At 43.8% G+C, this 18,846-nt stretch overlaps 1 protein-coding gene across 1 annotated transcript in view; it reads right to left on the bottom strand.

Moving 5' to 3' along the window:
• Positions 1-4,190: 4,190 nt before the first annotated feature.
• LOC130189983 (VPS10 domain-containing receptor SorCS1) overlaps positions 4,191-18,846 on the bottom strand; it is a 187,953-nt gene continuing 173,297 nt past the window's right edge. The window contains exons 24-27 of the mRNA XM_056409055.1: positions 16,626-16,725; positions 15,627-15,732; positions 14,892-15,049; positions 4,191-8,082 (exon numbers count right to left, since the gene is read on the bottom strand). Coding sequence (XP_056265030.1) covers positions 8,021-8,082; positions 14,892-15,049; positions 15,627-15,732; positions 16,626-16,725 — 426 coding nt within the window. The 3' untranslated portion in view covers positions 4,191-8,020. The remainder of the gene's footprint in view (positions 8,083-14,891; positions 15,050-15,626; positions 15,733-16,625; positions 16,726-18,846) is intronic.

Below are 18,846 nucleotides of genomic sequence, written 5' to 3'. Positions count from 1 at the left end.
ATTTCACTGTAAATTTACATCAAAGTGTTACAGTGTATGATTGAAATGTCATAGTGCATGGCAAATTATGGTAAGACTCTTTAAAGCCCCATTATGTAGTTTTTCCCTTTTAGCGCCCCCTTCAGTTTTTGAGGTATTTAACGTTTACTTCAGTGTCGTAAATACCCAGTTACGATAGATGCAGCCCGGTAGAAGCAATCCGGCGACTGTTTCTATTTTGGATTTATACCAACGGGCGGGATCACTAATACGAAGACTGCGCAGGAACACTGTGAACTGGGCCCAGCACCTACCGGACTAGGGTGAAGTAGCGGGATTGAACGCGCGCCGCCACGCTTCCGCCTGGTCGGTCAGCTGTTTGCCGGCTTTTGGGGGGAGGGGGGGTGGGGGGGGGGGTGTGCGCATGCAGTCATTTACTTTTGTTTTGGGGGACTGCAAAGACTTTGGGACTGTCGGGATCTGGGGATTATACTTCGTTTTGAGTGGGTTTGATTGTTTGTAGTGTATGTGTTCATTTTGGGGGCTTGCAGATGCATTGAATTTGATTTAATATAATAACATTTGGGTTTCCGCATATCGACTGTGTGTTTTTCTTTTACGACCATTTGAGCAGAGAGTTAACACCAGAATTCGCAGATCCGCCCATTCCCCTTTTTTTTTGCGAATTGTACCTTTTCCCCTTGATTGAGTTGCTAAGGGCGAATGAAACAACATAACCAAAAGAATGACAACATTTAGTTTAGATGAAATACCGATCGCGTTTTCAGCCTATATACGTTGTTTTCTAAATGTTTGAATGTGGAGTACGTGTGATCGAATACAATATTGTTGACAACACCAAAAAGCTACATAAAAAAGCTACCCTTATACTGGAGCTGCGAGCGTGGAGTGGCACTATATGACATTGCGTAATCACTGCCAGAAAGCAGGTCGAAGTACATCCGCCCCGGATCGGGCGGCTCCAGAATTCTACATAGCGGAGTTATTTCCCCACAGACCCCCGATGGCAATGGCGGAGCCGCAAATCGCCATATTAAAAGTCATTGTAGCGGCACAATTTTTTTCAAGCTGTTATTTTAAGGTACAATTGTTACATAATGTTACTTTAAGATATAAAAAAATGGAGTACAACATATTTTTTTTTAAAGTTCAGTGGATTACATTCTGCCTTCATGCTTTTGCTGGCTGGAGTTTTTCCTTTGACTTGCTTTTTATCAAACAACTGTTTTGTGGTCTTACCATAATTACGCGGCTAAAACTAATAGTCAAGTGTAATTCATAATACGTCTCCCTTCGTGTTCTTTGATGAATGCAGTGCACTTTCCCAGAGTAGCACACACGATACGCGTTAAACATGTTGATGTTAAACATGTTGATGTTAAACATGTTTGAGGGAGAGAACGAGCAAACGCTAGCACATGTGTATTTTCTAACAGATTTAATTTGATCTGCTCTGCAGCCACCCGCGTACTTATTAATCACTTTGAGATGTGATGCAGCGTGCCGACACCTGATATCTCAATCTTTCTCATCCCTCTTTTCCGTTGCAGTCCGATGCAGCCGTAGTCCGAGTCCACTCTTGTTAATTCCGTCGCATTCTGTGGAATTCTTTCGCTATTCCCCTCTCCCCAAAAGCCTCTCATCCTCTCTGTGAGTCTACTTCACATTAAATCCCCGGTATTAGGGGCCTGTATTGGCCCACGGGGACACTGTGGTGCGCTACCTTGAGATGTCAGCAGAGCCAGCCCTTTTGGAATTGATCTCTTGGTAATCTTCTCTCTTCCCCCGGGCACCCAAGCATCTTCAGGCTCAGAACGATTAAAGAGTCCATCAACCGGCCGCTCCCCCCCCTCCTCAGTCCATTGAAAACCACCCTGTCTGACTCTCGCCAACAGCAGTGGCTTCAGTCCACATCAGTAATGACGCGCCCTGAGGCCTCTCTCTGTCTTCGCTTTAGTTAAGGACAATAAATTCCTTTGGATATGTGCATCAGCTGGACTATGACACACCCATCATCATCATGAACGGATGATATTATGTTCTCCGAATGCTTCAACTAATGACTGTGCACTGGCCGCATCGATACGAGTCAGTCCAATGATCAGTCCTGGTTAGTTGCTGTGGCCATCATCATTATCGCCACTGCTGCTGCAGCCACAACCACAGCTATTTTAGGGGCCACATAAATAAGCGTAAAAGAGCCCGCTGTAATTACTTCTATTCTGTATGCAGTATCACTCATTTCAGCATCATTATATTCTCCACTGAAACTTGTTAAGGTTATGTCCATGCCGAAATTAACATCTTCATCTTTAATGACTCATCCCTATTCATAAGAGTATCCTGTCTGCTTGACAAAGTGGGCCAAACTACCCTCGGCAGAGAAGGAGAAGAAAGCACAGAACTTTATTTATATATATATATATATATATTTATATTCCAGTCAAATTACTGTTAGGTTGCTTAAGTTTCTCCCAAGTAAGTTGTCGATGAATAATTTAGAAAAACATGCAAAAGTGCTTGATTGCTTTGTGGGAACATTCAAACTTGTGGAGATTTTATTTTTCTGGGTTTCAGAGCCATCACCTCCAAGTCCAGGAATCTCTTGGACGGGATCCAACTCAGTTTAAGATTCGGAGATAAACAGTCAAGCAGATCTTTTGAGCAGGAGGTGGCCAGAGTTAGAGACTATTACACGCACTAAGGCCTCGGGGTCGTTCACAGCGACAGAAAAATATTGATGACAGAAGAGATTCCAAATGTCTAGATAGGTTGCAGTGATGAATTGACTTTTTTTCTCTCTAGCTCTAAGCCCAAATCCTCTGAATCTGATTGGTTGTCGACAGCTCTCCTTTTAGTTGTGCCGTGTGATCTCACATGACAATATTTCATGGCAATCTTCATGGGAAATTCCCCCTGAGCAAGAAGTGGTTGTAATTACTGCTACTTGTTTCAAAGACAATGTCGGGGTACTATTTGGATCTCTTTGGGCCGTTGTGACAGGAACGGACACTTGATGTTGATTCTTTGGAATAAGAACAGGATCAATGCTCAGATGTGCTCAGGGATTCAAACATGTAGCTGCTGTTGTGCTCGAGTGTGTGAATGTGCAACAGTCTTTGTAACATAAAAGGCCGAAGCGGTCTGATGCAGGGAGAGGAGGAATGGCAGAGCGCACGAGTCCAGTTGTAAGAAAAAACACATCAAGCATCGTGATCGAGATAAAAGCTTGAGAATATGATTCATGATATGAAATACATTTCTTTTCATCAGGATTGGAGGAGTCGTCACCGTTTTTTTATTTTTTATTTAAACCTTGATTTAATCAGATGATTCCGATTGAGATTTCGAGGGTGACCTGACCAAGACAGGCAGCAACATAAGAAACACATAGTTACCTTTCATAACGTTACTTTACGTCACTCACAGCTCCAAGATAAACTAAATCGGTAAACAACTCGTTTTACTACTTGTAAGAACTGTCACAGTCAGACAGACAGTCTGACAGTCAGACAGACAGATAGTCAGTCTGACAGTCTGACAGTCAGAGACAGTTTGCAGCAGATGATGGAGGGGTGAGCCGTGCACTAGATGCATTAACTCTATCTGAAAGGTCTGTGTGTGAGTGAAAGAAAACCCGTTTAATTTTTCAATGAACTAACCTTAACATACAGTGGTAGAAGAAAGACTCAGTAAATGAGTAACACTACAGTGTATACTCCTCTGTTCCAAGTCCTCCATTACACAGTAGAACAGAAGTGAAGGTACGGAAGTATGGGCATCAACACAGAGATAGGATATACCAAAAGTAAAAGCATTCATGAAAGAGAACGGACAATTTTTCAATTATATATATTTAATTGTTAGACTACTTCAATTCTATTGTTTATTTTGTATAGCCCAGAATGACAAACTACAAATTTGCTTCAGGTTACTTTAAGATGAATACTTGTTGATGCATTCATGTTGCAGAAAGGTGAAGCTCATTTCATTTATAAATTTACTTCTGGATATAATTTCAATCTCATATAATGGATTTCTTTAGTAAAACAGCTGTCACACGTGTCATCTCTGATCGAAATGTGAATGACAACAATATGCGATTGAAATATAAAAAAAAAACATGTTTTCAAATGTCTAAATGCATCTAAATTATCTTTATATGTGTAGAATAAAATAAAAACACATGCTCGTTTTCGTTTCTTTATAGGTGAGTATTACTTCCTTAAATACATAGTATTTCTTTACAAATTTTGTAAGAAAATGACAACAGTTAACAGACTTCTTTCCATTTAATAAATATGATTATAAATGCATAAAACAATTACACAGCACAGTTGAGGTCAAACAAAAACACTGTAACACCTTACCGTCTGTTCTTATACAAAAGCTGTACAGTAATAAAACTCTTTTTTTATTATTATTAATATTTGTCTACAAAAATAATAATCTTGCTAATCCTGCAGAGAGGAGGATATAGAGAAAAAGACAGAGGGAGCGAGAGAAAGAAAAAAAGAGTAGATCAAAGCGAGTCTACACCACCTGCTGTCATAGCTCCCACTAACCAGGAGGCCCCTGGTGTAGCAGAGTGACCTGTCCCCACCAGTGGGACCCACAGGCAGAAGGTGCCTCCGTCACGACGGACCTCCTGATCGGGTCTGCCCGGTATCATTTCCTGTTCCCCGGGGTCTGAGGTTTCAGGCTAGTGTATGTCTCCCCCTCAAGCCGTTCCAAATGTTATTAAATTCTACTCGGTACTTTAACTCCTTACTTTGCCAAACTTGAAAACAATTCCTTCATTTCCTTAAATCGTAGGAAAATCCAATCATGATTGTATTGCTCCATTCCGAAATCTTTCATTTGATTGTTCTGATTTTCAAATCTCCCCTCCAAGCCAAATGGCCCTTTTTACGCCGCGTGGGGAGGCAGAGAAATCAGCCGAGTGAAACGTCCGTCCTGCAATCTCCGACACACAGCTACGATGAAAATGAAGATGGAGCCAGAGTTGATACTAAAACCATCTAAGCATGCAGCTTTGGAATATAAACGGCTATTTCTAAACAGATTCACCTCATTCAAAAAATGCTCACCTCTGACATTGAGGAAGGCCATGGCCAATGGCAGCTCTCTCAAAGACGTACGCAGTGTGGCACTAAAGAACGCCGTTGAAAAGCTTCAAACTACAAAAATGAACTTTAAACAGAGTGAAGGAGGAGCTGAAGGTCATGGTCAAAGGCTTCTCAATTCTCCACAATATAACTTAAAGCAAGGAATCTGTTTGAGGGCGTGAACGTGTGTGTGTGCCCGCCGCACCTCTTCAGAACCATTCATCTGATTTACGCCACACAACATTGGCGGTGTATTTCCGGGGAACCAATGCAGCGTTGAAGTTAGTGCAAAGTGATGATCAATATCAAGAAATCTTGAGCGAACAGGTGGTAGCGCTCTGTGCAGCAGCGGGGGCGGGGCTTCAGTCAAATATGTCTTCTGGATGCTGCATAACGTTACAACCGAACTCTTCTTCACATCCACTGCAGTCTACAAGCTGCAGGCAGCACTGCTGGGAGCAGAGCAAACGGCCACGCCCCCAAACGGCCACGCCCAGTACTGCACTAGCAACAAGCAACAGGGACTTGAAAGAGAGAAACAGAGCACTCAAACTTACAATCTCAACAACAAACATATCGGTATCTCTCCTGAGCATACGCCATCATCCTACTTCCTACTTCCTAGCACTGATGCACATCACATCTACTCCTTCAGAGTGAGACACCTTATGCGAGCGCTGTGGAAGTCGGCAACCAGGACTTGAACAACCCACCCGGCAGGAAGTACATTGTTTTTGGTAACTTACACATGTTCCATGTAGCAAACCACAGGGCGACCGCAGAAACATGACGGTGAAACATGGCCGACGTGAAGAGGACCCGCTCTCTTTATAGATATGAAAGACTCATTCTGAGCTACGGAAACCCAACCACGTGGTCTCAAGTGATGGTACACTGATGAAAATTATATTCTATTTCTTTTAATGTATCCCCTACACATTATATTGAAATAAAAAAATGATCACAAACTAATTCATACACAGTGAATCTGCTGTGTATGAATTAGTTTGTGTTAATCTATTTATTTCAATATAATTTGTGTTCGAGGTCCCCCGATGCTCTGGCACAAATTGCCTGTTTGGTACAGTGAGCATCTTTCCACCGGTATTCTTCAAGGCAAGAGTCCATCTGGGGCAATCTCAGCGTTCAGAATAATGATGTTCCTGACAGGTACTTTCACTACACAGCTACCAAGGAACACACTCATTGAAGTTGTGACCCCGAGATATTACGTTCATCCCTGGGCCGTCCCGCCTCCCCTGATATTCCTCCACGTCTTAAGTTTACTGGCTGTAAACTTCTCGTCTCTTGGCATCGTGTTCAGTGGAACCAAATGAAACGACGCTATGCAAAGCAGCCAGTGTGTGTGTTGCAGGTGCGTCTCATCATCACTCCTCTGTATAGTCTACCGTTACATTCTCTACTGACTGCGATGTGGCTAGAACTACAGTGCAAATGTCTGCACAGCCACGACGGAACAATTGTAGAAAAGGGCATCCGTGGTTGACAAAAACACACTCGCGCTGGATTCCTACATATCAACAGCGTAAAAAGAGGGAAAACTAATCGGGAAAGGTTGCCTCTGAAGATTTGAAAGGCATCAATCAGGAATTGACATCTGCCAGATTCCACGCACAAAGTACCACGGGGCTCGACAGCCAAGCTAACCATCTGTGTCGCCTGGTAGCATCTGCGCTCCACTTCTTCTGCTCCTCCACTGATATAATGAGCTGGGATGAAGATGGGTGCTCCTCGAGAGCGGGTCGGGACATTACCCTAAATGTGTCACCAACCATAAGCAGCCTGGAGCTTGACTGGCCACATTCGGCATTCACGAATGCAGCCTCTTCTTATTCTGTCCCATAGAACACTCTTGGCCCCAATAAGCACTCTTCCATCTCTCTTAACACCTCTCTCTCTCGCTCTCTCTCGGCCGCCGTGCTCTTTGGATTCTCTCACAAAGTGGTTGCATCTCATTCCAACTGCCATCGTAAATCAGACATTTGATAAATTGCACTCTGCCTCCAGCAGAGATGTTGGCTTTGATCGGGAGGGGTGGGTGGGGGGGCTGCGGACCACTTTGGAATACATATCTGAGTGGGATAGTCCTCCCGCTACCCTCTACCCCCATTTCTTGCTCCAGTCCTGACCGTGTAATGGTTCTGTTTGATCACCTGCAGCCTGATGGCGCAGCGTAGCATCAGATGCTGAAGCACAACACATTTTACAGCCTGCTATGCATCATGAATAGTACCAGAAACATCGGATTCACAGCAAATGTTAAATGTATCCAGCAAACCAAACCCTGTATTTTTGTTAATGAATTGAAATCTGAAAAAAAGAAATGTTTAAGTAGAAAATGTGTATTGTGCCATTAATCAGCTTTCCAAGAGACAATGGACCAAAAGCTTTGACGTACCCTATTTACATTATATAACAGCATTTCTGTTTAGTATGACACTTGTTATTAAAGTACACACATTTATAACATAGACATTCATGATTTACAAAATAAATGTGTAATTCACTTCAATAACATCATGAAAGTATATTTATATGAATAAATAATACACTACTGCTGTTCGCTTCTCACAACAGCAAACCAATTTCAGATATGTAAGCAAAACCAAAACATTGTTGCTTATTTCATTTTGTGTTCCCTCTCAAGATCATGCTGGTGTTCCTTCTGAGTTATATATCTGACTTGTATAGATTCCTAAAATGTTGAATTTATCACACATATGTTGAAAGGAAATGACAACCTGTACACCGTTTCTTGTGGTTTGAACAGAGCACAGTAAATGCGTGTCAGCACGGTCCAACATGCACAGGTATAAAGCTCCAAACCATCGGGTCCAAAACAATAACAAAGAGAGCCATGATGCGGCTGGAGTGGTAATCCCGTCCAGAGTTCAGACGATGTACGTGGGGAGTTCTGTGGAGAATGTCACATGTACATGAGGTTTCATACATCCTGGGGATAAGCAGAGCAGAGAAGGAAACAGGTGTCAGAGGATCGTTGGAACTCGTGGCTTCATGAACATGGAACATTGAGCCGGTCGCACTTTAAATATGCGTTGATACATGAATTGTCAGACGAGCTGAAGACACAACATCTGACGTGTTCACGAGGAAAATATGTTGCAAACAGTTTAGACATCCAGCAAACATGGAGCAATGTTAGTATTCATTTGGTGTTTTTAATGGGAACTCAATGCATGGAAGTCCAATATGTATTCTCCTTTTGGTTCTGTTTTGGTCTCCTCTGTTCTGTTGTTGCTTTAAGCTCCACCATGTTGACCAGTTTGCTGCTAATCCCTGAAATAGATTCTCACTTTGAATGCAGATTCTAGGCACCAGGACAAGGTTCAGGTGTTGGAGGTGTTCAGGGTTCTGTTTGTAGTCTGGTAAAAGTCACGTCGGAGCGGACGATGGTGGCATGCGGGGAAACAATCGTGACGATAGTTTAGCTTTTCTTTAGCTTTTCTTATCTGTTTATTTAGACGAGTGAGACGTTGTCTCTCAACTCCATAGAGATTCTCACGTTGCAAGTTGCTAATGTGAATGTAAAATGCACAGAAGAGGAAGTCTTGGCCCAGATGTCTGTTGTCAGGCCATCTGCTGCTACAATGGAGCTGAATCGCTGTCCGCTAACGTGTTCTGTCTGCTTCTTAGTGCCGGGAAGTGAAGTACACTTAGACACGAAAGATATTGATTGTTTTCATGTGGGTCTTTGTTTTGCTGCTCGCCTGGTCCGCAGCAGTATTTTGCTTAACTCCTGTCTCAGAGCTAGGGTCCGTTTCTGTGACCGCCATCTACACTAGTTACCAAACTAGAGCCTCACCTGTCATCATGAGTAAAAAAAGTAAAAATAAAATAATGATAACATCAAATTGATATTAAAATTTGTCCACCGATCTTTATGTATGACTAATTTCAAACATTTTATAGTCAAAAACGCTGAATTTGCCTATTTCCTGTTCAAATACAGGATGAAACGAGAGTTGCGGCGACGAGTCGAGCCTCACCTCTGATTGCGCAATCCATCACAAACTGGGTTGATGCATGTAATTGGCCCGTGCGGGTTGCCGTATCTCTGGATGTCGCCAATATAATGTTTGCAGATATGTTTATTTGCCCTGATTTCCCACAGTCTGGCTAAGGTCTTTAACCATTACACTTTAATGTTTGTAAGTGACTGTGGCAGCGGGGGGTGTTTAGGCTCTGCTGCAGAGTGGGTGGAGCGGGGGTGTGGTTCAGGGAACGGTGGCTGATGACAATCTGTGTTTGTGTATCTGTGAGGCTTTGTCTTCAAAAGGAGCTGGATGGACTGAAGACGGGGTGGAGTGCCGAGCAGAGACACTGCCTGTGGTCGGATACAATGAAGAATATTACAAAACATCACTCTGGCTGCTCATTCCGTGTGGCTTAAAGGGGGAACCTACCAGTGACGGCTAGACACTTGTCACAGTGACATATTTAGTTTTGCTGATGGGAAATAAAACCGCAGTGAAAAGGCGCAGGGTGAGGCAGATACTACTCTGCCTCACTGCAGGGGGCGCTCGTGAGCCAATGGGTAACAGGCGAGTCAAGTCCGTTTGTCTTTGTATTTTGCTACGCCAGACCGCCAACATGGAAGAGGATTATATATCTAAGCTTAAACATGTATCAAAACTGGACTTTCAGTCCAAAGTGGACGTGATTAACACAGGTAGACCAACGCCGGAGCTAAAACTTTTTCTTACCTTTACGTATCTGTAATATGTGTGTTGTGTGAAGAATGTTGATGAGACATGAAATAACCAGTAGCCAACTGAATAAGCCCCTTTTGGGTTTATATATTTGTAAATCTGACACTAAAGGAGTCAGTGCCTCACCAACCATGAACCTCACCGCACGTCACTGATAGGTACGTTGTTGTGCACCGACAGATATGCTAGAGAGGTTCAGGTCATTTATGTTCGCTTTCTCCTTCTTCTTTTTCCTGTGTTTCACCTGTGTTCTCACCTGTCATCACACTCTGTCACAGTCGCCAGCCCCACCCTGATTGGTCTGTGTGTTGTCTTGTTGTGCTGTTTGTCTCTGTCTCCTCCAGCTTGTGTGTCGTCTGGTCCTTTGCCATGCCATGATCAGGGTTATGTTGTGCTCTTGAAAAGTTTTTTTCACCTCCTCACGCTTTGTTTTGTTTCATTTCACTGCAAAAAAAAAAAAAAAAAAACTTTTTCTCTTCTCCCGGTCTGTGTGCAATTGGTCCTACTTCTCCTAAGTGTCTGAGATCGTACTAACAACGGCCATTATGGATGACCGACCCCGAGAACGGCTTCGCGCGCTCGCTCCTGTCGGGGCGGCGTGACGATTTTCATTCGAGGGAAAACTGGGACAAAGTCAGCGGAAATACAAGAGCTGAGAGGACGCAGGCCGGGTTCAGGAAGAATTCCAGCCATCCAGGTGACGTCATCCACAGCGGTGGCGAAGCTGTCTCCTCAATACTTTGCTTTTCTCTGGCCGGGCTCTTTTTCCTTCGGGAGTTTCCTCCGGTTTTTTCTGACTTTCTGCTGTCTTGGTTTCACAGTTTGCACTCAACACAACACAACTTTTGAGCTTTTTTATTTGAGCATGGTTGGTTGGTGGCGTGCATGGTAGAATGAGCTTGAGCTGCTCTCTGGCAAGCAGAAGAGCTAGCTTACTTTACTATGTTACTCATTATACATACTAACTCATTGAGACATTCATACGCGCCACTCATCGCTCACAGCCCAGCCAGCAGAAGACAGTCAGCTTCACGCGTCACGTCATCTCAGGTGGTTGATTTCGCCATCGGTACAGCGTTTCAGCAGCAGACAGCGGGGATGGATGGAATGGGGCCTTCTTCGTGGACGACTTCATGAACCGATTCGAAAACTGGCAAGGGGCAGCACTGGGGACTGACGGGGACCCTGGAATCCTCATCCTCATCGCTGTGGCCATCCGGATCGAAGAGAAAAGAGAGAGAGGAGAGGGAGACGACGTGTTGTTATTCATTGCTTCTCGCCTCGCCTCAGGCCGCGCGCGAGGGCTCATGGATCTCCAGCGGACCGGACCTGGACAGGACACTACAGGATGACACTGAATGACATGCAGGAAGAAGAAGGCTCTGGCTTTCTCTGGAGGAGAGGGAGCGTCTCGTCTGGTTGCACTGTTTCTTCTGCGGCGGCCAGGTCATTCATCTCTTCATGCCGGAAAGATCGTGCTCACACCGTCAAAGGAGGCGCTGGTGAGCAAGTAGCGCGCAGACTTCCCTCATCGACCTGTTACTCAGGAAGACATTTGTATTAACAATCAGAGTGCCTTTAGGCGCTTGTTGTTCTGATTACCCATTGCACTGAGCCCATACAGATTACTATAAATAAGGACCATACCGAAGCATGCAATTTCATATTTTGAGTCGACTCAGCACCCGATTATTTTGGGGTTTCCTTTGGAAGAAGATCAATCCTCTCACATAGACTGGCCTCAGAAAGTTAAAATGGGGAGAGGATTGTAAGGCAGGTGTAAACTTTCGCAACCTTGGGGGCCCCATTCCCCAGGGAGACTTTACTACGATTCGAGACCTGAGAGAACAGCAATGGATGAATACATCCAGGGATTATCCGTCTTCATCGTCTCCAGCGAGGCCGGGATTCTTTGTGGGAAAGAAAGGCGGGTCTCTCATTAGGAAGAGAACATATCCTCTGCCACTCATGTCATCTGCTTTTGAACTGCTTCAACGCCAAAGATATTCAAGTTGGATTTAAGAAATGCATATGGTCATATGACTACTTTTGTAATGCCTTTTGACTGTGCAATGCACGGCTGTTTTCACCAGACGCTAAATCTCATGTTAAACATGTCCGCCAAGTTTTGCAGAAACTGGATCCGAGAGTCAAGTCAGTCAGTATCCCAGTGGCCCACCAGACTCAGGAAAAAGGTTCAGCAGTTAGAGGATTGCTACTTCTATAGGAAGTTTATAGGAATTTCAGTTCTGTTGCTGCTCTGCATGTTCTGACTTTCTCCTGTTCCTTCCCTTCTCCCCCCCCCCCAGGCGGATCTTCTCTTTTCTCAAGAGAGAGAATTCATTTCATCCCATACTCCATTCCAGATCCCCCCCAGCCAGTTTATGTGGAGGTGGATGCTTCCAATGAGGAATTGGAGGAGTACTGCATCCATGTTTTACCTGTCGCGGGAAGTGACACGGGCAGAGCGGATTATGGCGTGGGAAACAGGCTAAGCAACTCAAACTCGGCCAGGCCAGAGGACACTTTTCTTTAGTAGATCAAACTCACACTCTCTTTTCGTCCGGGTCTCAGAATCAAAACCCACCTTTTGTCTCGTTCTTATGATCCCGAACCACTTGGTAGAGCCCAAGACCATCCTTCCACTTAACCGGGTGATGGAGCCTTTTTCCTGCAAGTGAGTCAGACGTTAAAGAGGCAAATGTCATGAATCCAGCGCCTGGCAGTGTCGTTCCTGGGGCTCTTCACCCAAGGTCATCCACTGGGCTCATCATCTGTGTGCTGTGCCATCCGGGAGTAGCAAGAACAATGAAAAATGTGGTAGTATATGGCGGCTTGTCCGGGTGTGCGTGTAATAAGACCTCTCCAGCTGCCGATTCCCCATCGTCCCTTGGTCACACATTTCGATGGATTTTGTGACAAGTTCCCTCATCCCAGAGGCAAGACTACGGTTCTAACAGTGGTTGATCGATTTTCAAAATGCTCACTTCATCCCCATGACCAAGCTTCCTCTGCCAAAGTCACCCGCAGAGGTCGTTTTGTCGACCATAGGTGCCACCGTCAGCTCAGTCAAATGGACAGTGGGCGTCTGAAGAAGAGAACTAGAACTTCACACGCTCTCCGTCTCCTCGGAACAGACCACCTGAGTGACCACCTCATGGGGTCGAGGTTGCCACAATACCCTTCTACGGCGGCCACAGGTCTCTTTCCATCGGCACATGCCATGATCAGACGTTGTCGCAGAGTGTTTGCTGTGCTTTCACAGTCTCTTCTCAAGGCTGTTGTGCGGTTCATCATCGGGGTCGCTCCTCCTACAGTCGGTTTGGCTCTCAAAAAGACTTACCACTCCATGTCGCCTCAAAGAAACTGGCTGATTTGTGGGGTCGTTTCCAGTGTCCAGAGTCATCAACGCGCGCGCACAACTTGCAACTTGGAGGTTGACCCACCCAACCAACGCTAGTAGTAGAATCAAAGTGGTGGTGTGAGAGCACATTTGCCCCTCCCCCCCAGTTCTTTGAAGGGGTGGGGGTGTACAAACAAGGTCCGTAAGCTACTGGAGGTCAATAAGGAGAGGCAAGCAATTCCTGGTAGACTGGAAGGTCGTCCTCCTGGCTAAAAGCTGGGATAGCTGCTTCATTATCGTGAACAAGACTCTTATCACGACTTTTACAATCAGCCTGGGCCATCAGGAGTTGGCCTAGAGGGGTACTGTTGTGCACCGACAGATATGCTAGAGAGGTTCAGGTCATTTATGTTCGCTTTCTCTCATTCCAGGCTTCCTGATTGTTTTCACCTGTCATCACACCTGTCTCCTATGCTCATCAGTGTCAGCCCGCCCTGATTGGTCCCACCTGTGTCTTGTTACCATGTGCTTAAATTCCCTGTCTCCCAGTGTTCCTTGTCAGTTCGTCTGGTCTTTTGCCATGATCAGGTCGGGTTATGTTGTGCTCTTGAAAGTTTTGATCCCTCACTACGTGGCGCTTTCATTTGTTCACTGCAGAACCGAAAAATAAAAATACTTTATCTCTGTCTCCCGGGTCGTGCAATTGGGTCCTACTTCCTAAGTGTCTGAGATCGTAACATACGTGATACAACTCTACTTCAAAAGACCCTAACTATTATTAATTCAATTATCTTTATTTTGAATAGCCCAGAATCACAAATTACACATGTGCCTCAGAGGGCTTTCCAATCTGTACATATACTAATTAATTTGTGGAGATTTAAAGCATATTTTACTCCTACAGACTTGTAGTTTATTTACTGGAACGCAAAAGTTTCAAGTTGATTGCATGGTAATATCTACCAGCTAACACTATGTCTCAATGTGCATTGTCTTCTTTTAAAGAAACAGGATTTAGCATTGCCTGTTTAAAATATACTGATAACAATATATGTCCATGTCAAACCCTACTTATTTATATTTATAGTGCCACAGAAATGTAGCACAGTTTATATACGGAAAGAATTAATGTAGTCATAAATTTATAAAAGAGGAGGGTTAACAACGCCAGGTTAGGGCATCACAATCAAATATCATGTTAGAAGAATACAGGTGGGTGACAAACTACAGGAAGGACCTTGATAAATCAGGGGAGACACAGATACATAAAATGCTAATGTCTCCACACAGGGCACACAGGTTTACTCAATCCTTTGATAAATATGAAAACGATAAATCATGTACGATTCTATTACAGCACCAAGTTTCAACCCAGCGGCACACCTGTGGGCGACCTATGTCCTACACTTGGATTTTTCTTCAATTTGTCACTCATCTGTATTCTCGGGCGAGTATTGAAGTGTGACAGCACAGATCAATGGAGAAGCAGCTGTTTCTATCACCATACTCATTTTTTTGCTTAGCTGTCGTTCACCCCGTGACCGGACCGTTTCACTTCTGAGAAACACACAACAAAAAGCACAGGATGAGTCTCGTGAAACAACAAACACAATGGTGGGAAACGAGCAATGGGGAAACGGAATGGAAACGCCTGGTCACAGATCAGAGTCAGACCGGAGCGGTGTCTACCTCTGGGCCGGGAGTTCAACTCTGTGTCCAGAATCTCCAAAGAATGCACCGTGTCCCGCTGTGAGCCGGCTGTGCCCTCTGTTGGATTAACTGGACTCGTCATTTCTTGTTCTTTTTCGTTCTGCATCTGCGCATAGACGTTGAGACCTGGGATCTTCCTTGAGGAAAGATTTACAGTGAGGCAACGGCATAAAGACAGCAGCCTCACTCCCACTAAGAGAGCAAGGACACAACCACCGGAAGCCATCTGCAACCAGACATTTCTTATTTACTTGTTAGAACTTTTAACCATATGATTAAGCACAGATGCATGTAAATATGTATTTACACAGTTACTAAAGGCAATACGGTTTGAAAAGCTGATGTTTTGTATTTCTTCTGTACTCGATGATCCCTCATGCCCTTTTCCCTTGAAACTGCACCGTGGACATAATTTAACATTTACGAAAGGTCAACTGCCCACGTTCAAAGGGCTTATTATTGATAGCGGCTGAAGGCTGACTGACATTTCTTTTGCAAAGAATGACCTGACAAAAGAATCTCCTCAGGATTCCAAGAGATGTGTGAGAGCAAAGCCGATTCTCCACTGAGGAGCGCCAGGTTTGCCTGTTGAAGACATTTGACAGGCGGCCATCGGCCTCACGGGCAGCTTTTGTTTACGCCATGACGCCTTTCGCCATCACGTGCGCCGTGATGGGATGGCTGTACACACCAGACAATTCATGAACACTTTACCTCTTGAATTTGTAGATGACAAATACCGCTAAACCCATAACCACCACTGATAGCAGCATTAGCATGGCAGAGCCACTGTGGTTCTTGCTGGTGTCCACTAGAGGCGCTGCAGAGACAGGGAGACAAGAGCCACGCAGCGTAAGCGACGCACAACACGTCAACACAACCCGTATTTCCACCCAGCTGCATCATGCAATGAGCAGTCAACAAGATCATTTACACCTATTTTAATCATGGATGAATCATTTTTAAATTCTGTATTATGGACTTCTCTTACTCTTTATCTTATACGCCCCTTTAGGGCAGTAGCAGCATCCCCAATAGGAAGAGGCACACATACTTGTAACGATGCTCACTCTCTGAATGTCTCTGTGTAGCTACATGGTGGGAGCCAATCAGACACAGGGGTTATTAGTTGACGGGGGCAGGAACAATAATAATGATATACCTGATTGTCCACTAAGGAAGCCCATTAAGGACTTTATTAAAATTAAAGATTAAATGTTTTTCTACATTAGCATTATAATTATACACATATTGATATGTTATTTGAGTGCATATTTAAATTGAAATGCAATCATTCAATTGTTGTCAAATGTTGTTTTCATTTTTCATTTTCAAATGGTTAAAAACTTTAATTGTGGCTCAATAACAGAAAACAAGGCTAATTTGTCAAATTTTAAATTGGCAGTTGAATAGTCGAATGTGGGTTTGAAATGTAATGTCAAACATCTTTTCCAGTTTTATATGGTAATAGAATGGGCTTTTCGTATGTGACAATGAAAATGTGATTGTTGTGTTTTACTTAAATAACACATATATATGTGGAACATTATAATGCTATTGTGAAATTATTATTTCCTTTTCAAGTGTACATATATATTTGAATACAGACCCCAATGGGCTCCACTGTATTTAGCTCTCCTGATGCTTTGCATCCGGTCCCAACACTAGAACTACACGGGCTGCTGGGCAGCTCTCCACATCCTGTTTGCTTACCTGCTGAAAGGTGTGCCGCGTACACCGTGACTTGGACCCCGGGCCGCAATGTGAACTGGACACGGTTCTGATTCAAGGCGCCGAGCAGAACCTCAGAGAGCTGTTGAGAAACAAAATGCTTTCATTGTGTAGAAAAGAAACCTAATGTTATTATTGAGTAAAGTCATTGCCACGCCTCATTCTCATTAACTCTGGTTTTGACTCGTCATTAAATAACTACGTTCTGACATTTCAGAGCAAATTGGTTTGTTGTCCGGATCAATCTCACACAGACGCACCCAATTCTTCTAATGTCAGAGTGAAAAATAATTGAGTCCAAATATAACTTGCCCGTGACAGCATTTCCGCAGGTGTTCTAGTTTAAATGTCTGCCTAGTGAGTTGGTGAATGGTTGCTAAACACAGACGCTGGACAAAACAACAGAAGCACATCAAAACAATTGTTTGCTCAAGTCAAAGTCAGAGAGGAAGCTGCATCCATGGTCATTCCCAAGGACCTGAGATACACAACTGAGTCCAATTAAAGCAAATGTATTGTCAGCACAACATGCAATTGACATATTTCCCCATCATTAACTTGATATGGCAAACTGGATGTGAAACGTGTTGGACATCCAGCACACACCGAGCAGCATTAGTTTAATTTGAGTCATGTTTCTGTTTCTGTTTCTAAGCCAGACAAGAGATATCTGGCCGAGCAGATACATGCTCCACGACATTTATTTATTCCTTAGCTGCTATGCAATTTTGGTAATCTGCAGTTTGGTGCTGAGGAGGTAATCTACAGGGTTTCTTTGGGCTGAAGATGATTTCCTGTTGCAGCTGGAAACAGGATGTTAAGAGTGAACTGGATGTGCCAGAAAACCAAAACAGAGTGCAAAAAGGAGTCAACAAAATAATTTGGTTGGTGGACTATTGCTTTGAAGTGAGATATAAATTGGAATGAATCAAAAAAAGGCTTCAAAATGTGTCATCCAGCAAAAATGAATCGTCACTTCCTTTGAGTGTGAGCAACGTTGGGCTAGGGACATGTCCCTCAATGCGACCACACCCTTAATTATGCATAACTATAAGCTTTAATAAAACCTAAACAAAAAAGTAATAGAAGGATTCACTCCGTCTGTACAGTTCTCATGAACGAGCATAATAGAGACCAAAACTGTTCTTTGTTCCAGACTGGGAACATGTTTATTTCTGCTGTAATGTGTTGAACATGGGGATGTGGGTTGACCCCAAGTGGACATTTTAGAAACCGCAGCTTTTGTCTTCATTGATCAGACATGGAGGTTGCTGCTTTGTTCCTATATACAGTATGACACCTTCCACATTACACATGTATTTGATCCATTGTTTTCTATTGCAGCTTTGAGTTCTAAGTTATTATTATTACATTATGCAAAACTGACAAAAGAGAAGACAAAGTGGAACCGTGGTTACATAGCAACCCTCAGCAGCAAGGACTAAAGTATATCATAGCAGAAAAATGACCTCCCTTTAAACAGTGAACAACATAAAATGTAGTATTGACCCTATTTGTGCCCATAATCAGAAGAAGCATCACTGCCTCTGCCAACCACCCCATCTGTGCTTTCCTGTGTACGCAACAGTCTTTGTGTGTGGGATCTTTCCACTGCGCTGCATAATGCAGGACGCAGCCTCACTTGATCTCTGCTTTCCAGACTGCCAAGTAACCTTTTGGACTGAGAATATCTAATTTATATATAAACCGGGCGGATTACCCTGACCCATAGTCATAATCTATTTCTCCACACGGATCCTTTCTTTTATAAATCCCGGACACAATCCAAACATTAAATGTGTCTCTTTCAATGATACTCTCACAGCGTGACTGTTCTTTCCCAGTGTATGGAGTTGCATGGACGGCATCACGCCAAACAAAACACGTCATTTTCTCTCTGCAGATCCACGTTGTTCCTCTACAGAGGCTTCATTTATCTCATCTGCCTAATTTGCCAAGTTAATAGTCATATGAGTAATTTCTGTAGTGCTTCATTCTCCCCTTTATATTTCTTAGCAGTTTAAATTTAGACTGTATGGTGTGACTAATTACGATTTTTCCACTGTATACCAGGGTCAGTAAATCCATTATACGTTCTAATAAGCGGGGCGCGCTCCACACTTAACAGGCCAGGATTTATCGCTGGACTGTGGGAGAGAGGATCTTTCCAGGCAATCAACCAGGTGTGAGCCGGGATGGAAGA

Source organism: Pseudoliparis swirei, chromosome 24 (assembly GCF_029220125.1).
Source record: "Pseudoliparis swirei isolate HS2019 ecotype Mariana Trench chromosome 24, NWPU_hadal_v1, whole genome shotgun sequence".
NCBI classification, from domain to species: Eukaryota; Metazoa; Chordata; class Actinopteri; order Perciformes; family Liparidae; genus Pseudoliparis; species Pseudoliparis swirei.
This window is presented reverse-complemented; position numbering and strand designations above follow the sequence as displayed.